Here is a 23510-nt window from a genome sequence, read left to right on the forward strand (position 1 = left end):
TTGTTCACCAAAGTACCCATAAAAGTCTAAAACAGTGCCCGGCATAAGAGGATCTTGATAAAAGAACAAATAATGTCAGGCTATATGAGGTAAAATGGTTTGGGTTCTCACAGCCGCCAGGCTCCGCCCCCCACAACCACTTCCGCCCACGGCCCGGCCCCAGACCTTCTGGGGGAGGAAGTTCTCTGCGCAGGCGTCCTGGGACCGCGGTGCTTTCTGGGTAAAAATGGATGCTCACGATCTCTTTCGCCGGCTTGGTGTCGGGGCCAAATTCGACGTGAGACGTTTCTCTGCGGACGCAGCGCGATTCCAGGTACTGTACGCAGGAAAACAGAAGCCCCAGTAACTGAGAGCGCAGGGGCCCGAGAATGATCTGGCTGCTGGGGGAGCCGGCACTGGGAGACCGCGGCCTGGTCGTGGGGCATGTTCCCTCTTTGCGTTGGGCTCGTGCTCAGACCTTACCTGGTCAAGTCCTGCCTTCGGAGTGAACTCTTAACCATTCTTTTGTAGACTTCGTGGGCCTAGCACAGAAACCCTTCTCCCTCCCTGCTTTTTAGTTTATTCAAAGCACAGTTAGAATCCTTTCAAAAGTAGCTTTTTCTCCGAAACTGTTAGAAAGGAATTTCGAAAACAGAATGAACCCAAAATGAAGAGAACAGATTCTTTCACTCTAGTCTACCCAGGTTGGCTTGGCACGCATATACCTTTAGTGGGCATGGGTCTTTTTATTCCTGTAACCTCATGACGTGTTAAGTAACCAGTGAGAAGAGCGACTTAGAAATGGGGACTCTTACGTAGCAAAGTAGTGGGTGAATGGTAAATCGGGAGAAGTTAGTTGGAGCCCAATTATCAGCCTTGACATTGAGCAACACGTGTATTTCTCGTTTCTCTGGCGGTAGGTGTAGTTGTTGAGTTTGAACTCTGGAGCCGGATTATTTGGGTACAAATACTGGATCTGTCACAACTTTCGAGACCTCAAGTTATTTGACCTCCTAATGCCTTGATTTTTTTCATCTATAATATCGCTATTTACCCCTTAGCGGTATTGAAGGATGAAGTAATTTAATATATATAAGCATGCTTAGAAGTCTGCCTGACAGTATATAGGTGTTATGCTGATAAGCATATAAATGGTAATTACTCTTATGATTGTTACAACAGTTAAAAGGTCAGAAAAGTTATCTTGTATTACATTTGCTCAAACACGCTTGGCTGCTCAACAGATACTTGGTGAACGGATTAAAAAAAGGTGGGGAGTTATTAGACCCACGCCCTTACTGCCAGTATTGCTTGGGTGAAAGCAATGTCAGTCTGTCAGTAGATTGCATTTTAAATTTTTGGGGTTTTAGGTAGGAAAAAGGAAACATGACTTTGATTCTCCAGAGGTGCTGCACAGACGGGACTTCTTTGGAAACAAGAAGTCTGCTCCAGGTGAGTGTGGAGCATCAAGAACTCATCAGGAGCTTAAAGATGAAGAGAAAAAAGAAGAGAGCCTAACTGAAAAGAAGAGGGAACAGAGCAAGAAAAAGAGGAAAATGATGATGTCAGGTTAGTTCTTGGTTTCTTTTTCTTCCTTTTTTTTTTTCCAGTTGCAAAAATAATACAGGCTTAAGGTTACAAATCAGTATACTGTCATTCATTAGTTAATGGCGTTCAGGTTGTTTCCAGGTATTTGCCATTACAAATATTGCTACAATAAAGGTACTTATGTATATATCCTTTTGTACAGGTCCTGGTTTTTTTTTTTTAAAGATTTATTTATTTGAGAGAGCGAGAATGAGAGAGAGAGTACATGAGAGAGGGGGAGGGTCAGAGGGAGAAGCAGGCTCCTTGCTGAGCAGGGAGCCCAATGCGGGACTCGATCCCAGGACTCCAGGATCACGACCTGAGCCGAAGGCAGTCGCTTAACCGAGCCACCCAGGCGCCCCTGTACAGGTTCTGTTATTTCTGTAATTAGCATCCCCAAAGTGGAATCACTGGCTGAAAGGGTATGCACACTTCTTTCTTTGAGTAGATAATGAAAAATGACTTCCCACATCTGTGTCAATGCTGGATAGTATTGGTCTTAAATTCTTTGTCAACCTAATGAATGAAACTAATTTTTGTATGTATTTTCTTGATAACTGGTGAGGTTGAGCATGTGTTCATATACTTTAGTGGATATTTATATCTCAGCAATTGTGAATTGTCTGTTCTTACTCTTTGCCTGTTTTTCACAGGGTTTTTTTTTTTCTGTACTTCAGGGATATTGATCTTTTTCTTGGTTATATCTGTTAAGTTTCCTAGCCATTTACCTTTTTCAGTAAAGTAAATACTTACACCTGGTTTTTAAAAGTTATACAGTGGTGAAAAGCAAATTTTCTTCCTACTATTTCTAGTCCCCTATTTCTCCAGAGGCAACTGCTGTTAATCATTTTCTTATGTATTTTTATAAAGATATCTATTCACTATGTTTATACCTCCCTTAAAAAACCTGAACAATAGCATACTGTATTTGTCCTATTCTGAACCTTCTCTCCTCCTCCACTTAAAAAAAAAAAACACACACACACACATCTTGGAGATTGTTTGGAATCAGTAGGAAGTGCCCTGCCTTTTTCATTTTAACACAAAATATATCCCATTATACATTCCATAATTGACTTAACAAGTTCGTTTATGATGGACATTTAGTTTGTTTCCTCACTTTTGCTATTACAGTGTTGCAATAAATGCTATTCCACTTATCTTTGTGTGTATGCGGATGTATCTGATAAATTCTTAGAAATGGAATTTCAGAGTTAACCAATAGGTTTATTTTCAGTTTAGGTATCTTGAAATTGTCCACCAGAAACGTATCAGTAGGAAGTCCACTGCTTTGTTCATTGAATCATAGTATAGTATGCCATTACACATTATAGGGATGTTCCATAATTGACAAGTCCACGTGTCAGGGACATTGACTTCAGTTCCACACTTTTGCTCTTACAGTTTTACACATTTTACTTCCCTGACAGCAAGGAAGTTCGATAAAGCCTTCCACCAAGAGTAGTTAAAAAAAAAAAAAAAAAAAAGGCCTGCCACAAACTTGGGAAAAGGATTCAACTATTGGGCAGCCAGAAACACATAGATATGTACTATAATGTAGCATATATGTGGCATAGTACAGAGTAATGTGGCATACCATGTTTTGATTGGACAACTAAATATTTTCTCCCTGAGGTGATCTATAGAATCAATGCAAAACAAACTCAATTAAAATTCCAGTAGGCTTTTAGGGTAGAAATTGACAAAGGACTTTTTTAAAAAGTTAGACATACACCTACCAAATGACCCACCTATTCCATTCCAAGAATTTACCTAAGAGAAAGGAAAATCTGTGTCCTCACAAAGACTTCTACACAGGTGTTCATAGCACTATGCTTTATTTTCAGTAGCCAAAAACTGGAAATGACCCAAATGTCCTTCAACAGGTGAAGGATAAACAATTTATATATCCATAAAGTGGAATACTACCTTTAAATAAAAAATTTAACTATTGATACATGCTCCAACGTGGATGAATCTCCAAATAACTATTCTGAGTGAAAGAAGCCAGACTAAATTTAGTACATACTACATGATTCCATTTATATAAAATTCCAAAAAAAGCAAATTGATCTACAGTGACAGAAAGCAGACAGGTGGTTGCTTAGGGATGGAGCAGTGCATTACAAGGGGCCACGAGATTTTGGGTGGTGTTGGAAATAAACTTGAATGTAATGATGATTTAACAGATGTATACATATGTCAAAATTCCTCAAATTGTATACTTTAAATAAATGCAATTTATTGTATATCAGTGGTACCTCAGTGAAATGAAAGAACTTTATTTTTTGTTGGAGAAGCAGACTCCCCGTTGATCAGGGAGCCTGACTCCGGGCTCCATCCCAGGACCCTGAGATCATGACCTAAGTCAAAAAGAGAGAGAGAGAGAGAAAGTGTGAGTGGGGAGGGGCAGAGGGAGAGGGAGAAAGAACCCGAAGCAGACTCCGTGTTGAGCGCAGAGCCTGACTCAGGTGTCAATCCACAACCGTGATACCATGAGCTGAGCAGAAACCAAGAGTTGGATGCTCAACCAACTGAGCCACCCAGGCACCCCTCCACATGAACTTTTAAAGTCAGCTAGTCTGGTTTCCAAAACAATCCTGCCATGACTTTTCACTGAACTAATTTTAGTTCTAGATTAGTGAGAATTACTATCTTCATATTAGTGACTAGTCCTTAAGTACTGTGCTGTGTTCATCACTATTAAAAGTGAAATCTGTTCTTTCATCATATTTATTTTCTAACTGGTTGAATATAGAAAAGCCGGCTGCCTTATTGAAATCTCTTAAGTATTTTCAATTTAATCTGTTAATCAAGTATACAGTCATCTGCATATCACACAGCTGAAATAACTAATGAAGAGAATGAACTTCAGAGCTCTGATTTTACCAACAAGAGAACTTGCCTCTCCTTTGTCCAATTGTTATTCCTCCTATTACTTTCTTTTCTCTGTTGTGTTAGCTAGTACTTTACTTGTGTTTAATGTGATGCTGTGGCCTGTTTGCTACTCTCAAGAATGTTGCACTTAAAAATCTTTTGATTTTTTAATATATATTTTAGAAATTACTTCTCAAGAAGAAGGTTCTACTATACAGTGGATATCATCTATAGAAGCAAAGATTGAAGATAAAAAAATTAAAAGAGATAATAAACTAACTTCAGGAAAGTTGGAGAATCTCAGAAAAGAAAAGGTTAGAAAAATGTCTTAGCCCCAATTGCTTTTCTGACCTAGTGAATTTTTCCTTGTCCTTGGGTTATTCTCTTGGTAAAAGTGAATATAGTTTTGTGAAGATAGAAGATTATATTAGTTTAGATTTCACTTTAATGGAAACTTAAAGTAGGTATTTGTGCTGTGGCTGAAAATTTTAAAGTTTAAAATTCTTCCCCCCCCCCTTAAGATTATTTATTTGAGAGAGAGAGCGAGAGAGAGAGCACAGGAGAAGGGGCAGAGAGAGAGAGAGAAGCAGACTCCCCTGCTGAGCAGGGAGTCCGATGCAGGGTTTGATCCTAGGACCCTAGGATCATGACCTGACCCAAAGGCAGACGCTTAACCAGCTGAGCCACCCAGGCACCCCTAAAGTTTAAAATTCTTGAAAGTATCTTTAAACTTGAACAGGTCAAAAGATTTGGTGTGTGTGTGTTTCTTCTCATAGTCTCATATACTATATACTGTGAATTTTTGACCTGTCCAAATTCCCATTTGGAATGAGATTTTTTAAATTTCATATCCCCTTTGATAAACATAAAATTTGTCCCCTTTCTCCTCTTTGTTAAGCTCACTGGTTTATTTATTATTTTTTCAGGATTTTATTTATTTTACAGAGAGCACAAGCAGGGGGAGCAGCAGCAAAGAGAGAGGGAGAAGCAGGCTCCTTGCCAAGCAGGGAGCCCAACTCGGGGCTCCATCCCAGGGTCCCAGGATCATGACCCAAAACTCACTGGTTTAGAAAGATTTCCTCTGACAGAGATTTGAGAGTTAGTTAGAATTCTTTTTTTTTTTTTAAGATTTTATTTATTTATTTGAGAGAGAGCATGAGCAGGGTGGAGGGGGAGAGGGAGATAGAGAAGCAGACTCCCCATTGATCAGGGAGCCTGACTCTGGGCTCCATCTCAGGACGCTGAGATCATGACCTAAGCCAAAGGCAGATGCTTAATGGACTGAGCCACACAGGTGCCCCAAGAGTTAGAATTAAGAAACCTATTTTATACCTTGGGGGGAGTAGAATACAGAACAAATAACAAAAACATCATTGTCATGTCTACTGTGCACCTGCTGTGTTGCAGATAAAGAGTATTGTTCAGCTCACTTCAGTAACCCTGAATCCAGAATTTGGCTGTCATTCTCACAGAGTGGGAAAACAAACCAAATCAGCACCACTTGACTCTGCTTTTGGCCCTCAATTTTAATAAGTAGAGTTTAGAGTAAATCATCAAAAAGCATTGGCATTAGTGTGCTAAGTGTCATATAAAGAAAAAACTAGATGGATTCAATGTCTGCCTTCTAGAAGCTTATATAAAATTATAAGTTATGATTATTGTGGCACATTAATATAAATAACCATTACTCATGCCCTTGACACATTAATACAAGAAAATGGATAGATAGGTTTTATTGTTATGAAGGTCTTCTGTCTATGAAAGGGCATGAAGTGTATCTAATATCTGTATCTTTTAGGGCTTGGAATTTAACCAAAAAGTTTCATATGTTACTAAAACTTACCCTAGAAACCGTTACTGTTGCTTTACAACATCTCACAATGTATGTGACAGTCTGTGACCCCCTTATTTCACTTTTCAGATAAACTTCTTCCGGAATAAACACAAAATTCATGTCCAAGGAACTGATCTTCCTGACCCAATTGCTACATTTCAGCAACTTGACCAGGAATATAAAATCAATTCTCGACTGCTTCAGAACATTCTAGATGCAGGCTTCCAGATGCCTACACCAATCCAAATGCAAGCCATTCCAGTTATGTTGCATGTGAGTATGATGGTCTAGAATGCCTCTAACATTCCTTCCTCTGTGTGTTAGCTCATTCTCTTCCCTGTTTCTGAAGTCTTCCTCTCTACTTTGTCTCTCCCTGTTAAAATCCTTCCTTTGCTTTTGAGGTCCATCTCAAATGCCTGGGCCTCCATGTCACTGCAATTAGATGTGATCTTTTTCTTTTACCAACACTCTTCCCTCTACCACCAGTTCTCCAAGGTATTTAATGTCTTCTTTTTTTTTTTTTTTTTTTTGCAACATTTATCTTAAACTTTACCCTACTATATAGTTATACTAATTGTGTATACCTTTTACATTTTACTAGAGTGTAAACCCTCTGAGGATAGGGACTATGTTCTGTTTATTCATCCATGATTTAGTTTATTATTCCTAGGAACTATTTCAGAAATAGTGAATTCTTGTACATAGCCTGACTTCTTTTTCCCCAGTACTTTTTGTTATTGAAGTATACTTTATATACAGTAAAACGCATAGATTGTAAGTTCACAAACGGAGATGTGTTACATTTCTGTCACCCCAGAAAATTCTGTTGTGCCCTTTCCATTCAGTCCGCACCTCACCCCTGCCCAGGGAACTGCTGTTCTGATTTTTATTGCCATGTATTAGTTTTGCCTCTTTTATAGACTGTCATATAAGTGGTATCATCCATTATTTTTTAATTTGTGGTTTCTCTCACGCTGCGTATTGCTTTTGAGATTCATTCACATTGCACTTACAGTTTGTCAGTGAGTAGTATTCTGTTGTTTGAAAATACCACAATTTGTTTATCTACTGTTGATAAAGGCAAGGGTTAACTTAGAGTTTCGGAAATTAAATTTTTCTGAGGTTTTTTTTTTGTCCCTATGAGAGCCGACTTTTTCCCCCATGTAGCCAAAGAATAGGAGTTACCTTTTCATCCGTACTAGTCCTTTTTGTTTTCTTTGGGAACTGAAGTGAGAATACATTTGAATAATGTTGTTGTCTCACATTATAGTAAATTTGCTTTTAATTTTCATCTAAGATTGTTTCTGTTACAACTTCAGCTTAAAGCTCTAAAAATCATAGTGACGTTTTGAAGACTGTCACCTAAAATTACTGTCATTCAAGTTTTTTTTTTTTTTTAAGTTATTTATTTGACAGAGAGAGAGACAGCGAGAGAGGGAACACAAGCAGTGGGGGAGTGGGAGAGGGAGAAGCAGGTTTCCTGTGGAGCGGGGAGCCCGATGCGGGGCTCAATCCCAGGACCCTGGGATCATGACCTGAGCTGAAGGCAGACACTTAACGACTGAGCCACCCAGGTGCTCCTGTCACTCAAGTTATTGCCACTTTTCATTTCTTATCTTTAGCCATTCTGTTACTTACTAAAACTCTCCCTAGCGATTGAGCAGTACAGATATCAGGGGGAAAAGTTGGTTTTATAATTTTGCTTTGATAAGAGAGTTTGGTGGGAAAGAAAAATTGAAATAATGGAAATACTTGAGGTTTTGAATTATCTTTGGATTTTAGTTATCCATATTCTTTACCCAGGTCAAATGGTATTTGGTGGCAATGGTCAGAAACTCCTTTGGCAAGGCACTGGTGGCAAGGGTGGATGATGTTAGAAAAGCAAATGTGGGAAAAGTTAGACAAGCAGTGGGAATATGAATGATTACATGCATTATGATTATTTTGTTATTTCTATGGCTGGTTGTATTACTTGACCAGGCTCTGAAAAGTTTATGTACTTACCTTATACTTAATATACCTTGTTTTTAGGGTCGAGAACTTCTGGCTTCTGCTCCTACTGGATCTGGAAAGACTTTGGCTTTTAGCATTCCCATTTTGATGCAACTAAAACAACCCACAAATAAAGGCTTCAGAGCTCTGATTATATCACCAACACGAGAACTTGCCAACCAGGTATGACTTGTAGCTTCGAAAGAGGATGTATTTGGTGTTTGCTTTAGTCATTTCTTATTTGAGGGTAGTAAAATGGTCTCAAAAAGAGTAAGGCCCATGTCTTTTGGCATAGGCAAATATTCTGTACTGTATCTTACTCTGTTCTGTAACTTACTACACATGGGCAAGTTTTTTTGAATCTTTTTAAAAATTTTCTAAAACAATGATTTAAACAATGATGTTTCTTTGGCAGATGCTCTAAGATCTTTTAAGTTGAGGCTACTGAGGCTACTGGAATATATAGTCCTTCTCTAAAATGTATTTTTCTCACCGAGAAAAATGAAACCTCACCTCAGTTTTTGAGAAAGAAAAACTATACAGTGACCTCCACTCTTCCAATGTGCTTAATAGAAAATACATGCCAAGCATGAGATAGTTTTCTAATAGCACTGTATTCCAAAAACAGTATGTAGCAGATTGCAAAATGCCGAGATTCCAGGTTAATGCACATATTTTTATGGGTTTAATTTCAGTTATTCATGGGCTGGTAATAGGTTTATTTTAATAATGTAAACAAGACTATACATCTTATGTAAATATCTTAGCACCTAATATTTTTGTCATTTGCCATTTTAGATTCACAGAGAGTTAGTAAAAATCTCGGAGGGAACAGGTTTCAGGATACACATGATCCACAAAGCAGCAGTGGCAGCCAAGAAATTTGGACCTAAATCATCTAAGAAGTTTGGTAAGGGATTCATGCTTGAGATACAGAGCGTATAAGGGATTTGCATATTACAAATATCCTTAACTGCCACCTAAGAGTTCTTAAAAGTGTAGTCATACACACAATTAGTTTGGTTTTTAGAGAAACTGAAAGAGATTTCCGCATGTTATATAGATATATACCAGTGATTCTCATCCAGAGGCAGTTTTGCCCCCCACCTCACCTTCCACCCCAGGGACATTTGGCAATGTCTGGACACATTTTAAGTTGTCAGAACTGGGGTGCTACTAACCTATGGTAGGTAGAGGTAAGAGCATCCCACAATGCACAAGACAGTCCCCTACAACAACATGTTATCTGGACCAAAATGGCAGAACCGCTAAGGCTGAGAAACCCTGCTTTATACTATTGATTTTTGATCTGCCATCGAAATACAATACAGATAAGAATGGCTTATATCCCTACCCTTGTATCAGTCAGAAAATCAGCTTTTACCTGTCTTTCATTTTGAGCTTCTGAGTAAAATTTCATTTAAAGAAAGGATTTTCCAAAAAAAAAAACCTAAATATTTGAAAATAACACTGTTGGATTATAGTGTTCTTGCCTCTTAGAAGTTGAGAAGGCAGATCAAACATAATAAAAGGAAGAGTAAGCATGTAGTAGTTTGTGCTATGATGGATTAAAAAATACATATATTAGCTCACAAATAAGAAGGAACTTTTGTGGGGTTGGTGTAGTAAGATAGCAAGTATAACCGCCCCCTCCCCTCCCCTCTTCAGGTTCTTCACTGAAATTCAGGAGGCTTAATTCCCTTGTTTAAGAGAGATGAATCTTGCTTTTGCAATTTGTATCATTTGTTTTTTCTATAGATATTCTTGTGACTACTCCAAATCGACTAATCTATTTATTAAAGCAAGATCCTCCAGGAATAGATTTAACAAGGTACAGATAATATTTTAATCTCTTCTGTGTGTATTTTCATTTAGTTGATTCTGTTTTGTCCTTGACTGCTTGTCCTATGGCCCGTTGGAGTTTGCTATCTGCCAGCTTTCAGTCAGTGTTGGTGCTGAGAATAATGGTTTTCATTAGACTTGTAGGAAAGTAACTATCTGGTCTGGAAGAAAGTTACAGATTCTGATAAGCAGTTAGTACAGAATTCCCCTAGATGTTTTCACTTCTTTCAGCAATGGTGATGGAGTTTATAAGGTTTATGTGAAGCTCTGTTGTTGCTAATGGAACCTCATCTCTTTGAGGCTAAAGGAATAGAACATTGCTTAATGTTTATCTTGTTTTTACCTTTTTCCTGTTGATTTTTCTTCTACCTTTTTCTGGTATGATGTGTGGATCTGAGAAGTAGCATAATGGTTTGACTACTTCATGTGTCCCCACAGTTTAGTGAAGTGTCTTGGATCTTCCATCCAGTTCAGTACCCACAAGATGTTTTGTTATTTCTCAGTGTTGAGTGGCTGGTAGTAGATGAATCAGACAAACTGTTCGAAGATGGCAAAACTGGGTTCAGAGACCAGCTGGCTTCCATTTTCCTGGCCTGCACATCGCATAAAGTCAGAAGAGCTATGTTCAGTGCAACTTTTGCATATGATGTTGAGCAGTGGTGCAGACTCAACCTGGACAATGTCATTACTGTATCCATTGGAGCAAGGTAATTGTTCTTCGTTATCCCACTGATTTTTTTTTTTTAATACAAGTCCCCCCCCCTTTTTTTTAGACTCAAGGAGACAGGTTGTTTGGCTTTAGATTAGTAACAGGGAAAGTTTTACTGAAAGACATGTATTCTTTAAAGTCAAGATTGAGTAAGGATTTTCTATTTTATTTTATTTATTTTTTAGAGAGAAAGGCGAGGGGGAGGGGCAAAGGGAGAGGGAGAGAGAGAGAGTCTTAAGTAGGCTCCATGCCCACTACAGAACCTGACATGGGGCTCAGTCTTAAAACCCTGAGATCATGATTTGAGCCGAAATCAGGAGTCGGACACTTAACTGACTGAGCCACCCAGGTGCCCCAAAGATTTTCTATTTCAGAATAATCCAAAGGGAGATTCTCAAATTATCGTATTAGTATTTCTGTCATTATTTTTTCAGTTGATTTTTCCCATCTATCCATAAAGTGTGACAGGAGCTTTATAGCCACCCAGAGGATTTAGTTTCTTTGATGGCTTAAGTAGGACCATAGAGCCACTTGGTTTATAATCCTTTTAAAAAATATTAGGGGAAGTATTTTATACTAAATGAATGTGCACTAGTAGAAAAATGTTTTAGGAAATTGTAATATAGACACGTGATAGAATATTATGCGACCCATGAAATGGTAAGTATGAAGACTGTGCTTGGGGGCACCTGGGTGTCTCAGTCGGTTAAGTGTCTGCCTTCAGCTCGGGTCATGATCCCAGGGTCCTGGGATTGAGCCCATGTTGGGTTCCCTGCTCAGCGGGGAGCCTGCTTCTCCCTCTACCTCTGTGTTCCTTCTCTCTCTCTCTTTTTTTTTTTTAAAGATTTTTATTTATTTGAGAGAGAGAGAATGAGAGATAGAGAGCACGAGAGGGAAGAGGGTCAGAGGGAGAAGCAGACTCCCTGCTGAGCAGGGAGCCCGATGTGGGACTCGATCCCGGGACTCCAGGATCATGACCTGAGCCGAAGGCAGTCGCTTAACTGACTGAGCTACCCAGGCGCCCTCTCTCTCTCTCTTAAGTAAATAATTTTTTTTTTTAAAGTGCTTGGAATACCATATTAAGTAAAATAGAAGCCAAATGGAACAATAAAAAATACTTTAAACTTAAAAACTTCTGTTTATAAAAAGAAAGAACAAATACACCATAAATACAAAGGCAGAAAACAGAAGGGAGGGGTGCCTGGGTGGCTCAGCGGGAAGCCTGCTTCTCCCTCTCCCACTCCCCCTGCTTGGGTTCCCTCTCCCGCTTTGTCTCTGTCTGTCAAATAAATAAATAAAATCTTAAAAAAAAAAAAAAGGAAAAAATATTTATGATGCAGTGTAATGTACTACAGCAACATTTTTTTTTCTTTAAGATTTTATTTGTTTGAGGGAGAGCGCAGAGAGATGGGGAGAAGGATCAGAGGGAAAGGGAGAAGCAGACGCCCTGCTGAGCAGGGAGCCTGACATGGGGCTCGATCCCAAGACCCTGGGATCATGACCAGAGCCGAAGGCAGATGCTTAACCAACTGAGCCACCCAGGCGTCCCTCTACTACAGTATCTTATTAGTGTTTATAAAGCCTATTAAGGCTCACCCCCACTGTCTATAAAAAAGCTCTTATTAATCGTTAAGAGAAAAAGCTCAGACCTGTAATAACCTTAAAAATGTTATCATTATTTTATCCAGTAATTTTATTTTTAGAAATTTTTGTATGTAAATAATTAGATACATGAAAATTTGTGATTAGAGTACAATAAAATGTCACAATTTATTCTAAAACGGTAGAATTGTAGATAGTTTGTTTTACTGTTTACATTTTTCCCATTTTTCAAATTTTTTTAGATAACTTTTAAAGATTTTACTTATTTATTTGACAGAGAGAGACACAGCGAGAGAGGGAACACAAGCAGGGGGAGGGGGAGTGGGAGAGGGAGAAGCAGGCTTCCCGCAGAGCAGGGAGCCCGATGCGGGGCTCGATCCCAGGACCCCAGGATCATGACCTGAGCCAAAGGCAGATGCTTAACGACTGAGCCGCCCAGGCGCCCCTAGATAACATTTTTATAATTAGAATAAAACATTTAAAAATAACTTTGGGGGGCACCTGGATGGCTCAGTCAGTTGGGCATCTGGTTCTTGGTTTCAGCTTGGGTTGTGGTCTCAGGGTCGTGGGGTCAAGCCCCCAGTCAGGCTCCATGCGGAGTCTGCTTGTCTCTTTCCCTTTGCTCCTCCACTGCACATGCACGCACGTTCTCTCTCTCAAATAAACAAATAAAATCTTTTCAAAAACAAATGAAAAATAAAAATAACTTTGGGGCATCTGCCTGGCTCAGTTGGAAGAGCATGCGACTCTTGATCTCAGGGTGATGAGTTCAAGCCCCATGTTGGGTGTAGAGATTACTTGAATAAATTAAACTTTAAAATAAATAAATAACTTTGTCTTTATATTAAAGTATAAATAATTAAATGCTTATATTGACAATGGAAAACTTGATTCTGTTGGGGTTATATGTAAATTTTTTCATTTATTTAGAATTCGGGGGGAAAAGCAAAAATTGGCTCTTGCAATCTACAAGGTATGTTTTCTTTTCAGGAATTCTGCAGTAGAGACTGTAGAACAAGAGCTTCTCTTTGTTGGGTCTGAGACTGGGAAACTTCTGGCCATGAGAGAACTTGTTAAAAAGGTATATTTGGGCTATCTTCTTGAATTTTGATGAAGTTCATCAAATCTTTTTTTTTTTTAAGATTTTATTTATTTATTTGCCAGAGAGAGACACAGCGAGAGAGGGAACACAAGCAGGGGGAGGGGGAGGGGGAGAAGTAGGCTTCCCGCTGAGCAGGGAGCCCAATTTGGGGCTCGATCCCAGGACCCTGGGATCATGACCTGAACCAGAGGCAGATGCTTAACGACTGAGCCACCCATGCACCCAAGTTCATCAAATCTGATATGACTGGTGGGAGGCTGAGCACTATTCCTATATCATATTTAGTAATCTAGTGGTAAATTCTTAAGCACATTGAGTCAGCTGTTGTCCTAAGCAGGGAGGCTCACCACTTAGATTAAGTTTTCTGTTCCCAGCTCAGGGTGGGCTAGGAAAAGACCTACCTGATGCCCTAAAAAGCCTCCTTTTTCCACATCTACATCTGTTTTGGCTCATTTCATCTCCTCCCATCCCTCTGCTGGTTTCTTCTAGAACTCTAGGAGCATTGTAGAATGAGTAGGACACTGAGTGTCGTTTTCTGTTTTTATCCTTTCAGTAAATACTGAGTAGAAGCCATAATTTAAAAGTTAACTGTGAGGGCTTAGGGCAGGGGGAAATAAAACAAATAGAAATCTTAAGCCCTGCCCCTAGAATTTAGTCTTTTTTTTTAGGGGATAAAAGAAATAGACTTGTGTAAGATAGTTTGCAATAAAGTGTCATAAAAGGCTATAGAGTGTTTTTCTTAAGCACCCATGTAGTCATAATGGGGCCAGGAGGGAGAGTTGAATTGGTTGGGGAAAGCCTTTTGGGGGAAATGCTACTAATTTGGTCCTCGGAAGGATCTGTGAGATAAGACCGCAAGGGAAGTTGATGGTTGGAGGAGCAGTGGAGGGGAACAGAGTGGGTTTAGAGACTTATGAAGAGATTACCTATCTAAGGCAAAGAGTTTATGGTGAGAATTAAAGAAGATCAGGTTGGACAGGAAGGTTGGGGTCACTTTAAGAGAAACCACTGGACATTTGAAGAAATGTAAGGAAAATTACTTAAACAGCGGTATATAAAATGTAATGGCAAGAGACTGAAAGTAAAGAAACCAATCAGTAGGTTGTTAAATTAGGCTGGTTAGAGATGAGGAGGAAATAAATGAGAGAAATGAGGGTGACAGCCTCAACGGTGGAACGTTAAGAATAGTTGCGGGGGTGAAAGGGAAAGGTGTTTGCAAGTACCTAGTGACTACAGAAGTGGTTAAGAGCTTGAACTTTGGAGCCAGACTACCTGAATTGGAATTTTAGCTTTAGGCAAATTAACTTCACAGCTTCCTCATCTGTAAAATAGAAATGATAATATCTCATAGAATTGTTTTAGTATTAATAACTTGATACAAACATAGTACTTAGAATAGTGTTCGGCACACCATGCCATGTACATTCGTTTCATTACTATTCTTAAAGGTATCATTTGGCACTAGGAATTTTAAGGTTTTCACATGGGTACTCACATGGAAATTATATATCAGGGATTTCTAGCCATGTATGAGCTTAGGAGGTCTGTGAACCCTCTGAAGTTGTTAGATTTTGTGTGAACGTATGGTTGCCTATTAGAAAGCTTCACAGCTTTATTAGATTTCAAAAGGGGAGATTATGAACCAAAATAAAAAGGTAAAGCCCTAATAGGGCAGTTGAAAATAGAGAAAGCTGGTTTGAGAGAGAGGTGGGGTTTGATGATAGAAGTGTAAAAATCATCTGGTTAGAGTGGGTAGTTGACAACTGAGAGTATATTTAACATAAGATAATGACTATATTGAGAGAACGGAGAACCGGAGACTGAGCTTTGGAGGAATACCCACAATTAGGATAAACAGTGAATTAATAAAAGTTACTGCATTTTAGCAGAATTTAAAAATCTCTGAGCGCAGAAGCCAAGAGATGATTGTTCTAGGGAGTGGGTATCTATCATTATAGGAAGGTAAAGGGGATTAATTAGACATAATTGTTGGAATTGGCAAGATGGAAATTAGAGTTTAAGTTGAGTAGAGAATGGATGGTGAAGAAGATGGAGGCAGATACTGATCTGAGAAATTTGGCAATAAAAAGTACACTAAATTGAATTGGGTTCTTTTATGAACTAAAATCATATGAACTACTGCTATTGTATTCTTGATTATGGGTTATATGTGCTGATTTTTGCCTTCTCTCTTTTAGGGTTTCAATCCACCTGTTCTTGTTTTTGTTCAGTCCATTGAAAGGGCTAAAGAACTTTTTCATGAGCTCATATATGAAGGTATTAATGTAGATGTTATTCATGCAGACAGAACACAGCAACAGGTAAAGTCAAGTGTATACTTTCAAAATGATAAAGAACTACTAAACTTTAAGATATTGGCATGAAATTTATAAAGTACTTGTTTTCTGTTCCTAGTAGTACTAAAACATTTAACATGTGTTTTATTAACCAGAGAGATAACACAGTCCACAGCTTCCGAGCTGGAAAAATCTGGGTTCTTATTTGTACAGCCTTGCTGGCCCGAGGGATTGATTTTAAAGGTGTGAACTTGGTGATCAACTATGACTTTCCAACCAGTTCAGTGGAATACATCCACAGGATAGGTGAGTTGTCTCTCCTGCTGCTACCCCTCTGCCCCCCACAACCTCTGCCACCCCCGGCCACTACTCGTCTGTCTTGCGCCTACTCCTTCCCTTCAAACACGCTCATTTTGTAGTGCTCATTTTAGTGAAAAGCCAATGACTTGTATGTGAATCTTGAAGTTCCATTTCCCCAGAAAAGCGGGTTTTTTATGGTCTGGTCTTTTTTGTTTTTTGTTTTTTTTTTAGGTCGAACTGGAAGAGCAGGGCATAAAGGAAAAGCTGTTACTTTTTTCACTGAAGATGATAAACCATTATTAAGAAGGTAAATTAGGAAAAATAACTTAGTATTAAGATGGCAAGACTGCTTCATTATTCTTGTATGCACACACAATCAACAGATAATTAAAAAATGGCCAGGTCCCAAATACGGTCATGGCATTAGTCAACCAGGTTTTAGCCATGACAAAAGGAAAAATGATCAGAGGGCTTTGTTTTTGCACTTTCATTATTAGAATTTGGAAGTATTCATAATGGAATGTTCATTATTAAATTTCAGACTCACAGGATTCTCCCAGTAGCCATTGGCTGATACTACTCACAATGTAATAGTGAAGTTTTTGGATTGGTGAATAAAGTTAACCCCTGAGTCTCTTCAGCCCAGTCGAAATTATCTCTTACCATGATGCACACTTCCCTTTACTCTTATGGGCAGATGGAGTTTTATATTTAGTCCTGGGAAAAACCATTTCAGTAACACACTCCCAATATTATTCAATTGTAGCTCTTTGAAGCCTGGGTAACACATGTACTTTTAGAATCTTGGGTCTTAATTTAGCCCAGTATCATAGATCTTAAAATAAAAGCTGAGTTTCTCACATTTTGGTTGCCTACAGTAATTTTAGACTGATGATAGCACTTTGCATTTCTAACCAATGAAATTGAGTTATGGCCAAAGGCAGTTTGTACTTTGATGTGTTCATCAGTTTTGGCAAAGATTTTGATTTCTGCCTTCTGAACCTTGGCTTTGTCAGCCTTGGATATATTTTGAGCAGACTTTACACGTTCATGTGTAGGGGAGTCTATTCCAAAAGCCTAGATTCACCTACATCTCTTCAGTCACTCCAAGCATGTGAATTTGATGACCTCCATGTCAATATAACCATGCCTCTCAGTTTTCCGTCCAGGCAAGGGGGATAATAATAGTATGTCGTTAGTAAAGGGTTGTTGTGTGGATTTGGATTGAAGAAGTCACATGTGAAAAGCCCAAGACAGTGCCAAGTGCATAGTAAGCACTATCATCTAATAAATTCTAGTCAGTGTCCTCATCCAAGATTGGGTTAGTAGCTTTTCAGGGTTTGGTAAATGTTGGGGAGGAACGGCTGCTAGATAAAATTACTCATTGGCACATGGATTTCAGTCCAGCAGACAGTTTTCTCAGCAATCCTGCGTGCTTACATCTGGTGATCATTTATAGCAGAACACTGTCCTGGATTACTTTCTTGTGGGTGTAGTTTTCATTCCTCTCAAATTGTGCAGAGGGTTTAAGTACGTAAACATCAATTTGACTAGATACAAATATATGTTTATGGGTTCCTTTTTCAGTGTTGCCAATGTTATACAGCAGGCCGGATGTCCTGTGCCAGAATACATAAAAGGTTTCCAAAAACTACTAAGGTACAATCTTGAATTTGCCTAGATGATCTCTCTCTCTCTCTCTCCCTCTATCCCTCCATATGCATTCTTGCTTTCACACTCTTACAACTACAGTTCTAGCAATACTACTAGTTTTAGAAATTCTAAGATAAAAATTTTCCTTTTTAAATATCTGTGAATATGTTCTTTCCTTGACAGTTTTTTTATTCTTAAATTTTAATCAGATTTTTGAAAAATTATTCAATGTAAGTGAAATATGCTTAGAATTTATTTTAGTTCATAAAACTGATAAAAAGCAGTTAATTGCCCCAAATCAAACTTTAATGCTTGTTGGCACAGGACGTAAGTGTGACTTAGGACATATTTTATTCATAATCAGTGCCTTTTTAAAAAATTGATCAAATTTATCATCCCTTTGGGTTATCTCTCTAAATGCTATTGGGTAATTTAGCATTTTAAAGTGGATATAGTGTCACCACAAACCATAAGTAGATTAAAAAGTGAATTTTTGTGATCAAGAATCAAAACTAGTTTTAGCTTAAGCTGTTTTCAATTAAGTTCTACTGAATTTCATTCTTTTCTCTTTTTACAACTTTCAGCAAACAAAAGAAAAAGATGATTAAGAAGCCATTGGAAAGGGAGAGCATTAGTACAACTCCAAAATATTTCTTAGAAAAAGCTAAGAATAAACAGTAAGTATATGATGACTGTTCAACTCTGTCATATGGTTATAGTAGGCATTATTTCTCCTTAGGATAAATTTTTCGAGGTAGAATTGATAGGTTCAGTCAGTTATAGAATGTAATAAAAGTAATATATTTTAGGTTGCCTGTGATTTGGGAACTTGGATGATTCAATCTCGGAATTTTTCTCTATCTGTATATTAATGATCTGGTTTTTTCCATCTTTGAAAGAATGATTTCAGTTCACTTTGAATTAGAATTGCATTGCCCACCACCTCCACACAGCCTAGGTGATAGGACATAGTGCTGAGGCATTGAGGGCTGTTGACTCACATTGATGGAATCTTCCTTGAAGGCTCCCTATTCTAGGCAGGATTTCAGTATAATCTTAGGCTTACGCTGAAGCACATTGTAACACCTCTAAAAAGTATGACTTGAATAAATTTGTAGTAGTTTAGCTGAGTTTTAGGAGGATGTTAAAGCATTGTTGTTTTTTTGTTTTGTTTTGTTTAGTATATACACAGGACTACCTTTTGATAGGGGTAATCGAGACTGTGCTAAACCTCTACTACTCTTTACACTATTTAAGGAAAATGACACTTCAAATTCTACCAGTACCAGTTTATATCTAATATATATAAAATGTAGGCATTTACCAAGTACCTTTTCTCCTGCCAGGTGCTTGGGTATGTGAATGAATCTAAAATGAGACCCCTTTCCTAGTATACATTAAAAAACATTAGAGAATAATTTTTAAATAAAATAGAAGTTTGGAGACGACAAATACTCTGAATTGGTGTAGTTACAAAAAGCTTCAAGGAGCTAGAACTGTCTTTAAGGACAGGTAAAATTTAGGCATATGGAAGGGACAAGGTGAACAAAGGCAGGAAGACTGGCATGGCTTTCCATCTAAGTGGAACAAGTCTTACTGGATATTTTGTATTGACTGTGAGAAGTATAATGTTAAGTTCAAGGATTATAGAGTGTACACAGTGTCCCAAAGTTTTAGAGCAGTTTTAAGTTTTACTAACTTGGGAAGAATAAAAGCAACAAACTTACAAAAGTATCATTTGAAATCTTAAAACATTTTAATTGTATCTATACGTACTCATTTTTGTTAGTTCTTAGTATTAACACTTTGTATTTGACTTTTTTGTGGTGACAGTTTCTGGCTGACACTTAAACCAGTGGATTGGTAGAGATGGTCACCCTGCTTGGCCACCTTGGTTACCTGATCTATTAGTCTTTTTCTTGTAGCTGTATCAGAACTGTTGTGTATGCATCAGAACATTATTCTGTGGGTGATCTTAAAGCTACAATTAGAAATGTAATCTCTTCAGGCACTGAGCAGCAGCTGATGAAAGTTGTAATAAAAAGTCAGAAATCACCTACAGTATTAAGATGGTGGCTATGTTGAATTTTAATAAGAAACATAATATTTTAAAGAATTATACTTTGGATGTTGATTTTTATACGTTTGTAGCATTTACACTTGAGGTGTGAAAACTTAGCTGCACTGAGACTTCGAGGACACTTGATATAAATCTTGTCACCTAAGCCCTCCATTTAAGATGCTGTGGTCATCTCCATTGTTTCACTTTGACAGAGACATAGTGAGAGAGGGAACAGAAGCAGGGGAAGTAGGAGAGGCAGAAGCAGGCTTCCCCCCAAGCAGGGAGCCCGATGTAGGGCTCGATCCCAAAACCCTGGGACCATGACCTGAGCTGAAGGCACTTAACGACTGAGCCACCCAGGCGCTCCGTCCATTGTTTCACATTTAAAAGCCATCCTCCTTAATAGAGCATGTAAACAACACCTGGTCCAACTCCAGCTTATCTTTTTACTCTAGATGTTCCTTTAATGATCGTACCCACACCCTGCTGAGAACTCTGAAGTCTGTATCTCCAGGCCCAGCTTTCCATATACACCTGAATCCTCTTGCCTAGTGGACTTCACATCAGGCACTACAAACTCAGCCTGGTAGAGTGGAGGGAAAAATTGGATTTGGAGTCCGAAGGATCGGCTCTCATACCACCTTTTCCTGTGTGACTTTGGACAAATCACTTCCCCCTGTATATGATAGAAATAAGTATGTAAATCATGCCAACTCTGCTACTCAAAGTTGGTTGAGGATTAAATAAGTTAATACACATCCAGGAACTTTACATTACTAAACTGTAGAATGCAAACACTTGGTATTTTCTCCCAACATTTTTCCTTTTCCTCTGTTAACCTAATTGATGGCATTTACCAGACTCTAAAATCAGACTGTCAGGGTTCATATCTAACATTTAGTATCAGTGTGTGATGATCAGCAAGTTATTCAACCATTCTGCCTCATTTTCCTCATCTGTAAAATGAGGGTAATATTAGAATCTTCTTCGTAAGTTAGGAAAATTATCTGAGCTGATTCATACAAAGCACTAAAACAGTATCTAGCACTTAATCAATGTGAACTCTTAACTATTAGTAATGTCAGAGTCAGACTCCATCTTTTATACCATGTTGTGGTGTAGTTTACGATGATGTTTCTGTCTCGCTTAGGTGAGTGTGGTTTCCTAAAGGGCAGAAACCATGTCTAATGCATCCTTTTGTGCCTAGTACCTCGTATACTTGATTATACAGGTTTCAAGAATTGTTTGTTAAACTGGCAGAGTTTTAGAAAGTACATATATGTAGAATTTTGGATTCAACTTTTCTTTAATTTTCTTGTCACAGGAAAAAGGTCACTGGTCAGAACAGCAAGAAGAAAGTAGCTCTTGAAGACAAAAGTTAAAAACGGACTTTTAAAAAGACTGTATCAGAAATGGAATTTTATGATCCCAGCATGAGTGTTGTTTTCATGAAATACTTCAAATCCTGTAATCACCTGTAACATTTGAAATCAACTACAAGAACGTGAGACTGGTGAAAAATGATGCTTAAACTATCAATGCATCATGTCAAATTTCAATTTGTAGGTGACTTTTAAATGATTACACAATGGAAATAACATTCATTCACATTTCTGTGGTGTGAATCCAGAGAGATACTTCTTATAGAAGAACAAAAGCTTATGCTAAAATTAACAACACCCAAATGTGAACTCTAAAGGATTTTTTCCGTCAGTGTGAAGGAAGGTGTGATGTATGCTGTGGAGAGGCATCTGGAACCAAATTTCAAAATGAAGCCTTGAGATTAAATGCCCCTTTTCACCACCACCCTCACTTTTTTTTTTTTTTTTGAATGGACAAGAAGCAGCACAGGCTGTCTACCAAGAAGAGACCTATTGCCCTCTTTATTTTACTATTTCTTAATTTGTTGATGGCCTTTTGTGGTAATGAGCCACAACAAAGAGCCTCTTCTGTGACTGGTTACTCAAGTTCCCTAGGATTTTAAATTCGTTGGTCTATTAAATATCCTTATACCTCATCGGTAAAAGAGCTCATACCTTACCCTTCATAATGTTGCAGCTACAAGATTATGGTCAGCCTCTCTCTTTCTTCCATTTTCCATCATTTAATCATGCTCCCCGTCTCTTTCCATTCAGGATGACTTTGCTCAAAAACTGATAAACACTTTATCCTGATAAGGAAGAATGTTCCTGTTACTTGATACGCCTGCGGCTGCATTCTCTTACAGCTTGTCTTTCCTGAGGCTTTATGGCCCTGCATCCATTTAGTAAACAGGTCTCTGCCAAAGGTAAAGAGTCAAGCTTATACAGTGACGGAGACTATTCACTATTAGCAGATTTTTCTTAGTTGCTAGTTTTTGTACAGTTGGAATAAAAAATTGACTTCATACATGTAAGGTACTTAGAATGGCACCTGACATGAAGGTAGTTACTGCCAATACTACTACAATACTGTAATGTAAACTTATCTTAGCAGCATTTGAATTAAACATATTAATTTCCTTTATTCTCAGCCTTTTATTCTAATGTCAGGACAGACAGACTCCAACTTGAATATTTTAAATGAGACAAATTGTTCATCTTCAGAATTTATGTAAATAGAGACCGTTTGCTACAAGGTACAAAAAATACATACAAGCATGTGATTTTTTTGTTGTTCTTGAAAACAGATTCTTGACTCTATATCCTGGAGGTAGTTGTGATGGTGCCACCTATTGCCAACTGTATGACTTTGACTAGGTTCTTTAATTTCTCAGAGCTTCGGTTTTTTTATGTATGAGATTGGGGGTAATACCAACTATGAGTATTGGAAGTGCCTAGCTCTGTGCCTGACACGTTATAAATTAATGCCAAATATTCCTTAAAGAAACATGATATATTTGGTTAGGAATACAAGGCTTAATAACACAGTCTGTGCCCTTAGAGTGTAGTGGTGGGTATAGAGTAAAGGAACAAATAGTGTGGCAGGCAAATGCTGTATTAGACATAAGGCCAAGATGCTGAAGCATCAGAGGATGGCATCCAACGTCATGGAAGGCTGACCTCCTGTGCTGAGTCTAGCAAATGTAGGAATCCACAGGCAAAGGAGAACAAAGTATCCTGGCAGAAACAAGAAATCACATCTTCTATGATCCTGATATACTTTCTTCATTTGACTTTATTTCCTCTTTTTAGTATTTCCTCCTGTGTAACTACCCATCCTTAAATAACTGTGGCTATATACACCAGTATTAACTTGGCGTGTCAATGGATTAATACCGAATTTAGCACTTTTATTATCTGTTGGGACTACATGCTACACAAATTTCAGTTTCACCTAAAGAAGAGAAATGAAATTAGTAGACCATTGTGAAAAGAGAACACATGATAGTTAAATAGCTGTGCTAGTGAAATGAGTAAGGACTTTTATGTGAAACACCTGGGTTTGAATCCTGGTCCTGCTGAGTTGCAACCCTATGACCTGGGCAAATTACAACTTCTTTTGACCTTAGTTTTCTCATCTGCAAAATGCCAATACTAACTCTTAGGGACACTGAAGACTTTGAAAAAATTCAGTAAGGTTCCTGACTAGTGATTTGTGCCCAATAAAAGATAACTATTATTACAAATGGTTTCCCTGTAGAAGCCTTGGGGCAAGAGTGAAAGATAAAGCTAATTATAATTAATCCACTACTT

General features: G+C 38.2%; 1 protein-coding gene across 2 annotated transcripts; it reads left to right on the forward strand.

The window, feature by feature from the left end:
- The first annotated feature begins 206 nt into the window (after nt 1-206).
- Nucleotides 207-21862, forward strand: DDX52 (DExD-box helicase 52). 2 transcript variants are annotated; one of them, XM_025851406.2, is made up of 15 exons: nt 207-313; nt 1350-1548; nt 4627-4757; nt 6365-6550; nt 8309-8452; nt 9068-9179; nt 10028-10100; nt 10615-10818; nt 13413-13503; nt 15723-15845; nt 15977-16127; nt 16353-16428; nt 17709-17780; nt 18359-18451; nt 21161-21862. In XM_025851406.2, the coding sequence occupies exons 1-15, from the start codon at nt 227-229 to the stop codon at nt 21216-21218; spliced, it is 1800 nt and encodes a 599-aa protein (XP_025707191.1). In that variant the 5' UTR covers nt 207-226; the 3' UTR covers nt 21219-21862. The 2 variants fall into 2 exon arrangements, with proteins under 2 accessions (XP_025707191.1, XP_025707192.1); XM_025851407.2 differs by having other exon boundaries at nt 212-313; nt 1384-1548.
- The last annotated feature ends 1648 nt before the right edge of the window (nt 21863-23510 follow it).

The sequence above is a fragment of the Callorhinus ursinus genome, unplaced genomic scaffold (genome assembly GCF_003265705.2).
Source record: "Callorhinus ursinus isolate GAN/ISIS: 27379988/994484 unplaced genomic scaffold, GSC_fseal_2.0 scaffold34, whole genome shotgun sequence".
NCBI classification, from domain to species: domain Eukaryota; kingdom Metazoa; phylum Chordata; class Mammalia; order Carnivora; family Otariidae; genus Callorhinus; species Callorhinus ursinus.